The sequence below is a fragment of the Malania oleifera genome, chromosome 6 (assembly GCF_029873635.1).
Source record: "Malania oleifera isolate guangnan ecotype guangnan chromosome 6, ASM2987363v1, whole genome shotgun sequence".
NCBI classification, from domain to species: domain Eukaryota; kingdom Viridiplantae; phylum Streptophyta; class Magnoliopsida; order Santalales; family Ximeniaceae; genus Malania; species Malania oleifera.
The window spans coordinates 4,332,364-4,340,406 of record NC_080422.1 but is presented as its reverse complement, the minus strand read 5'-3'; the positions used below and the strand labels follow the sequence as shown (position 1 = coordinate 4,340,406).

At 37.4% G+C, this 8,043-nt stretch overlaps 2 protein-coding genes across 2 annotated transcripts; one reads left to right on the top strand and one right to left on the bottom strand.

Annotated features, from left to right (window-relative positions):
* Positions 1-253: 253 nt before the first annotated feature.
* On the bottom strand, positions 254-1,162 carry LOC131157796 (uncharacterized mitochondrial protein AtMg00810-like). Its single transcript, XM_058112187.1, has one exon. The coding sequence runs from the start codon at positions 1,160-1,162 to the stop codon at positions 254-256; it is 909 nt and encodes a 302-aa protein (XP_057968170.1).
* A 2,477-nt stretch (positions 1,163-3,639) lies between these two features.
* LOC131157005 (3-oxoacyl-[acyl-carrier-protein] synthase I, chloroplastic-like) lies at positions 3,640-7,476 on the top strand. Its single transcript, XM_058110818.1, has 8 exons — positions 3,640-3,866; positions 5,213-5,571; positions 5,734-6,165; positions 6,305-6,478; positions 6,610-6,723; positions 6,835-6,936; positions 7,021-7,087; positions 7,234-7,476. Exons 1-8 carry the CDS (start codon positions 3,707-3,709, stop codon positions 7,299-7,301), a joined length of 1,476 nt encoding a protein of 491 aa, XP_057966801.1. The 5' UTR covers positions 3,640-3,706; the 3' UTR covers positions 7,302-7,476.
* The last annotated feature ends 567 nt before the right edge of the window (positions 7,477-8,043 follow it).

Below are 8,043 nucleotides of genomic sequence, written 5' to 3'. Positions count from 1 at the left end.
CCTCAAGATGAACAAGTATATTAAGGATGTTCATATTGCGAAGAGTGTGATGAAAAGGAAGGAAGCTTAAAGGCTTTGTGAATATATTTGCTAGTTGCAATCTTAAAGGAATATGGAAAATTTTAATAATGTTTTGCTGCAGCTTTTCTCTAACAAGATGGCAGTCAATTTGTATATGCTTTTTCCTCTTATGCTGATTTGGGTTGGTAGCAATAGATAATGCCGATTTACTGTCAGTATAAAGTAGTGTTGGCTATTGGTGGTTGATATTTAAGTCTTGCAAGACGAAAAAGAACCACTGGATCTCACATGTTGTTGTAGCAAGGGCTCTATATTCTGCTTCTGCAAAAGATCTACTAATGGTAGCCTGCTTTTTACTTTTCCATGAGATCAATGAGTTGCTTAGGAAAATGGTAAAACCTGTTACACTCCTTCTAGTATCAACACACCCTGCCCAGTCACTGTTTGAGAAGACCTTTTGCTGCAATTTCGATGAAGAGGAGAAGAATAGACGTTGCCCAGGTGTAGCCTTTAGATATCTGAGAAGTCTAATAGCTTCTTGGTAATGACTAACAACTAGTTTGGCAAGGAATTGACTTATAACTTGAACTGAATATACAAGATCGGGTCTAGTGATTGTTAGGTACAATAATCTTCCAATCATCCTTCTATAGGCTGAAGGATCTTCATAGAGATCAGAATCTGTTGCTGTAAGTTTAAGATTCGAATCCATTGGGAAGGTAGCAGGTTTAGCACCAAGAATTCTAGTGTCTTGAAGTATATCTAAGGCATACTTTCTTTGATAGAGTGATACGCCCTTTTTAGACCTTGCTACTTCTAAGCCAAGAAAATATTTGAGTTCCCCCAAATCTTTAATTGTGAACTTGTCATGTAAGAAATTTTTGAGCAAGTCAATCTCTAGTAAACTGTCACTAGCTAGTAAAACATCATCGACATATACTAGGAGTGCTATAAAAGAGGATTTAGATTTCTTAATGAACAAAGATTTATCTGAATTTCCTCGAGTGAAACCATAACCAAGTAGAGCAGTACACAGTTTTGCAAACCATTGTCTAGAGGCCTGTTTTAAACCATAAAGGCTTTTGAGAAGTTTACAAACTTTGTGTTCTCCTTTGATAGCCAATCTAGTTGGCAATTCCATATAAACTTCTTCATGTAAGTCACCATGTAAAAAGGCATTATTTACATCTAGTTGGTGAATATGCCAATTTTTAATTGCTGCTATATAACAAGAATCAACCTTATATATGTGATCTTGGCTACTAGAGAAAATGTATTAGAAAAACCTAAGCCTTCTTCTTGAGTGTAGCCTTTAGCCACTAATTTGGCTTTGTGCTTTTCTATAGTGTCATCTGCCTTGTACTTAATTCAAAATACCCATTTGCAGCCTATGGTTTGTTTGTTTTAAGGAAGAGTAACAAGTTCCCAAATTTTGTTTAACTCTTAAGGCATTTAATTCATTTTGCATAGCAACTTGCCATTCAAGTATTTTGGTAGCTTGTTTGTAGGTTTTGGGTTCTTGGGAGGCTGAAATGGATGCTAGAAAGGCTTTATGAGATGTGGATAATCGATTGGCAGAAAGGAAATCAGAAATAGGGTAGAGAATTGAGAAGTAGTAAGATTCACAGCTGGTGTAAGTGATGGATTTGAATTTCCAAGTGGTAGTAGCTTAGTAAATTCCTCAGAAGTTAAAGAAAACCGTTGATTCTCATTACTGTTTTGAATGTAGACTTCTCCAGATGAATGTAGACTTTATAAGAAATTCAACTTTCGGTTGTTTCAAATTCTTGTTCTTAGTAGTCCTGCAACTGTTTGATTCTTCTCCATTTCCTTTCCAATGTTTTGTTGCCTACCAAAGGTGGCAGTCTCTCCTGTGCCCTTTGTTCGGTAGCTCTCAATAGCCTGCCCACCAGGCTTGCACCTGCCAGGAGTTGAAGACCCTTAAGATATGGGTCATCTTGCTGCGAGAATGGTGGCTTTAATGGTAGTGGTTGGTCTTGAAAGCTTCTGGCTTGCAATGGGAGTTATCTCAGTCCCCACATCCCTCACAGATGTAGTCCTACTGATTCGCCAAAACAATTCTTCACATTACTCCGCTGTTTCTATGTCTTGAATTCCCATCTTGCTGATGCTTCCATCCTATTAATTGACACCAACTTCTTACAAGAGAAGATAAATTTCTCATCTAACGAATAAATTTCATAGAAAGTGCTGATACCCTCGTAAAGCGGAGAGTCTTTCTGGCCCGGCGACGCCATATATATATATATAATTGTTGGCCAAGTATCATCCTCTTCGCATATGTTATTTTTCAGATCCTTCGATAAATTTTGGCCATTCCTATAGAGTAATCACAGCATTGCACAGTGACAGTCATTTAACAATGCCATTAGATGAGGGTGAGGATGAGGGGCAACCAACAATACAGCATTCGAGAATGGCTATTCATCCAGTTTTTGCGTTTGGGAAATGAAAGTCATTTAAAATTTGTATGAATAGTAAATGAAGGATAATTTTAGAAATTCAAATTTTGTCACTTCAACGCTACCAAATTTTTTCGGTTAATATGAGTGTGATTTGATTGACCTAGTTACTGAATGGGCTAAATCGAAAACCAAATAATTAATCGAAAAAATTTAAAATTTCAAGTGAAAATTAAATTGTAAAGATGGTTAATTAAGATTCGATTTTTAGATTTTCTTTGATTAATTTTACCCAAAATTAAAGATTTGACAACTAAGTTTGCTATCAGCCCATTATCTAAACCCAAGTGTCTAGCTTCTATGTTCTAATCCCATCTCACTTGGAATTTTGCAATTAGGGTTGTGTTGCAATATGGTCTTGTGTTTTGAGTTTCATTAGATTTTTTTTTTCTTTACAAGGGTTTCTACTTTTTTATTTATTTTTTTATTTTTTGGGTTTTGAAGGGGATAAATTTTGTCTATGATATCAACTTCTGCAACTATTTTTTTTTTTCAAAAAGAGAAATCGTTGTTATTTCATGAATGAGGCTTTCGGAATCGAGAAGATAAAAATAGTATGATAATTTCTTAAAAATAAAAAATACAAGAAAATAAAAAAATGTCTAAAAATAAGGAAAATCTCCTTTTATGATGTCAAAACGATCAAATTTGAGAGTTTTTCTTGTATATATTATAGGTTTCATAGCCCTTCACAATTAAAAGTTATAATATTTTGAAGTTAAAGAGTTTAAAAATTACTTCTTGCAAGTGTACGATTTGACAATTCCCATATAGAAAGACAAATAGTACCGATAATACTAATTTCGTGCTTTGTAAGGAAAAGTATTTGTTTTCTATAATTACATAGAATCTTAAATGTCCAATATATTGGCTGAGGTTTTTGAGGGGTAGCTAAGAAGTGTAAGGTCTGTAGGAAGGAAATTGGTTGAGGGGTTTCTACTTTCTGCAATCATCTCTCAAACTGTCTTTTCATGAAATGAAAAAATGAAAATGAATGAACACAAAGGTAGGCGCTGAAGTCTTCCAAGTTCCAACCCGAATCAAAATCAATCAAGCACATGAATTGTTACTTCACTTGCTCAGTCCCTTTTCTCCTTTAGTGACACACCCCAAGTCTCCCTCCTCTGTTTCTATCAAGCTAACAACTTTTTAAGACACAGAGGGGACTCTCTAGTCTCTAGTGAATCGTAATAGAGAGAGAGATGTCAGCCATTGTTTGTGTTTATTGTTCTTCTGGCCTTCTCTGCAGTGCCAGAGAATCAGTGAGCAATGGAGCTCCTCTGTTTCAGAACAGAGAGAAAAGGCAAGTGGCTGCATTTGTCACTAGGGGCATTAAACCAAATGGGTTCCTTTCTACTTCAGGTTTGATCATCTTTTTTACTCCTTAAGTTTGGAGTAGCTTTAGTTTCATATTGGTTATTTTGTACATCGCCTTCTTTTTCCTGAATTTCTATTAGTTGGTATTGCTAATAAATATTCAGTCATCTGCTATCCAAACCATAGTATGAGAACAAGAAAAAGTATAGGAAAAAACATTTGTGTATCTTGCACCGTCGAATCCATTGTCATGGTTATCAGATTGGGGTCATGAGCATGTGTGTGTTTGCGCGTATGCCATAGGGTATCATTGCTCCCTCCACCAAAATTGTGCCATGTAAGCAGTGTGACCTTAGACAAGCCTATGTGGCACAGTTTTAGTGGAGGGGACACAGTAGCCCATGGGCAATGGAATTGCTGCCTCTTTTCGGTAGGGTAGGCAACTTCACCTTATATGCAAAGGTATACTCATCATGGACCACTTTGCATACAAGGCATGTGCTAAACCTACTACCATCGGTGCAATGATTTACTAACAAACATAGTGATCACTTACCATTATGAGACTTAAACATAGTGATCACTTACCATTATGAGCCTTAACTCCCATAATATTTCACAAACAATTTTAATCTGAATTCATTTAGGAAAAACAACTTGGCCCATACAATTCTAACAATTGCTGCATTTGTTGCACTTTCCTAAGGCCTAAAATTCTGATCTTTGCTTGATTTTGGATGATATAAAATGCATATGGGAAACCCAATTGGAACTTGACCGCAAGATTTCGATGTGGTGAAGATTTGGTAGTCACCCTAAATAAAATTTGTTATGGAAATGGATCATCAGGTGTGGTAGGTTCTTTCTTCACAGTTGAACCTTTAACTTTAGAGGACTTGGATTTGAATTTACATTGAATTTGGATGAGGTGTAACTTGTAAGATCAAATTGTATTAAAATTTGTCTAAATCTAACCAAATCCAAATCCAAGATCCAAAATCAATGCTCCCAAATGCACCATAAAACTCCACGCCTACACTGTAATTTTGAATTTTGTCAACTCTTGCACCAGTAAGGTGTGGGTATGTTGCTGGAAATGCTGCATTTGATTTCCAACTGATTTCAATTTTCTGAAAATGACTAGTTTTAATGTGCTTCTACCCATTTGCACCTCCTTTGCCTCCTTTATTTTCCACCTACCGGTGTTTGCCTTACAACTATTTTCATGTGAATGTGCTCTCATCTTTCATGTGTTTCTAGTGGTTCAGCTACCCAATTCAATAGTATCAAAATTACTTTCTCCAGGATCATTCATCTCAAAATGATTCACTTGAATTTTTCCTTTTCTTTCTATGGGGTTCAATCCAATTGTGCATCTTCTCCACTCTCAGCTCAAAAATTCAGAACAATCAAGGCCATGGCTTCTCCAACTGTTTCATCTCCCAAACGAGAAAAGGATCCGAAAAAGAGAATCGTGGTAACAGGAATGGGCCTTGCTTCTGTTTTTGGCAGTGAAATTGATACATTCTACAACAAGCTTCTTGAGGGAGAGAGTGGGATTGGCCTAATTGACCGGTTTGATGCTTCTGAATTCTCCGTTCGGTTTGCTGCTCAGATTCGTGATTTTTCTTCCGAGGGCTACATTGATGGGAAGAACGATCGCCGCCTCGATGACTGCTGGAGATACTGTCTGGTTGCTGGGAAGAGAGCTCTTGAAGGTGCCAATTTGGGGCCTAAATCTCTTGAAACTGTAAGATGCAGAATTTGAAGTACTCCAATTTCTTAGATACTGGCTTCAATGGTATCTTTTCAATTGCATTTACTTCATTGCAAATGCAAATTTAAAGTCCACCCATTCTTAGATCATTCATCATTCCCTAATGGGATTTCTTTTAAATTGTATGTGTCACAGATGGACCGATCGAAGATTGGAGTACTGGTGGGAACGGGCATGGGAGGCCTAGCAACTTTCAGCAATGGTGTGGAAGCTCTTATTTCAAAGGGATATAAGAAGATAACTCCATTTTTCATTCCTTATTCCATCTCCAATATGGGAGCAGCATTGCTGGCTATAGACACAGGCTTAATGGGGCCTAATTACTCCATTTCAACAGCATGTGCAACTGCAAACTACTGCTTTTATGCTGCAGCAAATCACATTAGGAGAGGTGAAGCAGATGTCATGGTAGCCGGTGGAACTGAAGCTGCGATTTTGCCTACTGGGGTTGGTGGCTTCATAGCTTGCCGGGCTTTGTCTCAAAGAAACGACAAACCCCAGAAAGCCTCGAGACCATGGGATAGGGATCGTGATGGTTTTGTCATGGGAGAAGGCTCTGGTGTGCTGGTAAATGCAAATTCAGTCTGATTTCCTTTTTTAACATTTTTTGTTTAAGACTTCTTTTTTCTTTTTTGTTCTTCAACAAAGAGTAATCTATTTTTTTATGTGGGTTTTGAATATTAATCTTGGTCCATGTTAAAAAAAGATTATGGAGAGCTTGGAGCATGCAATGAAAAGAGAAGCTAAAGTTATTGCAGAGTACTTGGGTGGTGCTGTGACGTGCGATGCTCATCACATGACCGATCCTCGCTCCGATGGCCTTGGGGTTTCAACTTGCATAACAAAGAGTTTGGCAGATGCCAGAGTTTCCCCCGAAGAGGTATGACCATGAGTGCTTAATACTATAATCTCATCATAACAATTGGGAAGCTTGAGACCCATTTCTGGGTTCAGTTAATAATCTCAACAACCATTTGGATTTGACAGAAAGCATAATTGTACAATCCGCAGGTGAACTATGTGAATGCTCACGCAACATCAACTCTTGCAGGGGACTTGGCTGAGGTTAATGCCATTAAGAAGGTCTTCAAGGATACATCTGAGATGAAGATGAATGCGACGAAGGCAAGATGCCTAAATCCCATTTAAACATTGAAAACAATTTTATGGAAAACCGTACTTTAGAATCACTCACTGACAAATCCAAGTTCCATTTTTCCCTTTCTCATGATTCAGTCAATGATTGGACATTGCCTGGGGGCTGCTGGTGGACTGGAAGCCATAGCAACTATAAAAGCAATCACAACTGGCTGGCTACATCCAACAATAAACCAAGATGTATTACACTACAATTCACACTTTCTTTTTCATTTGCTCTTCCTAAATTGTTTTGTTCACTTCTTGTTTTCTTTTCACCTGTAGAACTTGGAGCCTGAGGTTACGATTGATACTGTCCCAAACGTAAAGAAAAAACATGAAGTTAATGCTGGTATGTGTTCTACATCCCAGGTTCTATGCAAAATGAGTACATATCCTTTCTTTCATCGAGTATGTTTGTTTAATCCTGGTAAAGTAATACTGTATATTTGCAATACATTGTGGAGTTGATTAATCTGAAGTTTCATTTTGTTGCAGCCATCTCTAATTCATTCGGATTTGGCGGGCACAATTCTGTTGTTGTTTTCGCTCCCTTCGCACCCTAAGCAAAGCTCAGAGTGGGGTTTTTATATAATGTCTACATTTATGGATATTTTTTGCTTTGTTTAGGAGGATTTCTTGTCTCCTTTCAGTGTAATTCCTCATCCTTATCTTTTATGTATCTTCTATTTTCTATCCCCCGCCAAAAAAAATAAAAAGATTGCTTTTCAAAACATAAAACGATAGAAAATATGGTCAAAAACCAATGATCAAGTAAGCATTTATGCCACAGATAAACTGTTCAAAATAATTGAGTAGGTGGGATTTTGGGTACTACCTTTTTTGAAATAGGAATCAGAATTCTGTGTTCAAATGCTTTATTTGTGCAAGGGTGAATTTATTAGGCAGAAGGAAGCACAGCTCCCAAAGAAACAACTCACCAGAGATATTACAGTTAACTGATTAGTTTTTTTTTTTTGGATAACGCATCGGGTTTCCACGTGTCCGTTTTACGGTCCACATGACTAATCCTACGTCCTTTGAAGTTGACCCCACAACTCCAAAGGGAAGGTAAATTTAGGAGTCCATGGGCGGAAAAGAATCCGGAAGGGTTTGAACACCTGACCTCGTGAAAGGCACTCCCGTAGCCCGCACTACCACCTGAACCACACCCTGAGGGTTAACTGATTAGTTCTTTAGTTAGTTGGTTAGCTTGTCGGTTGAAATCTCGAGTATCTTTGGGTATATTGAGTAAATTAGGAAAGTAATAAATGTAGAAGATTGTATATTATTATGTAGGGAGATTAT

What these genes read in the sequence shown, in the direction of transcription:
- LOC131157796 (XM_058112187.1), bottom strand. Translation starts at nt 1,162, where the DNA reads ATGGAATTGCCAACTAGATTGGCTATCAAAGGAGAACACAAAGTTTGT.
- LOC131157005 (XM_058110818.1), top strand. Translation starts at nt 3,707, where the DNA reads ATGTCAGCCATTGTTTGTGTTTATTGTTCTTCTGGCCTTCTCTGCAGT. An exon ending in TGGGTTCCTTTCTACTTCAG is followed by an intron (nt 3,867 to 5,212) that starts GTTTGATCATCT and finishes CTCCACTCTCAG; the next exon opens with CTCAAAAATTCAGAACAATC. An exon ending in ATCCAACAATAAACCAAGAT is followed by an intron (nt 6,937 to 7,020) that starts GTATTACACTAC and finishes TTTCACCTGTAG; the next exon opens with AACTTGGAGCCTGAGGTTAC.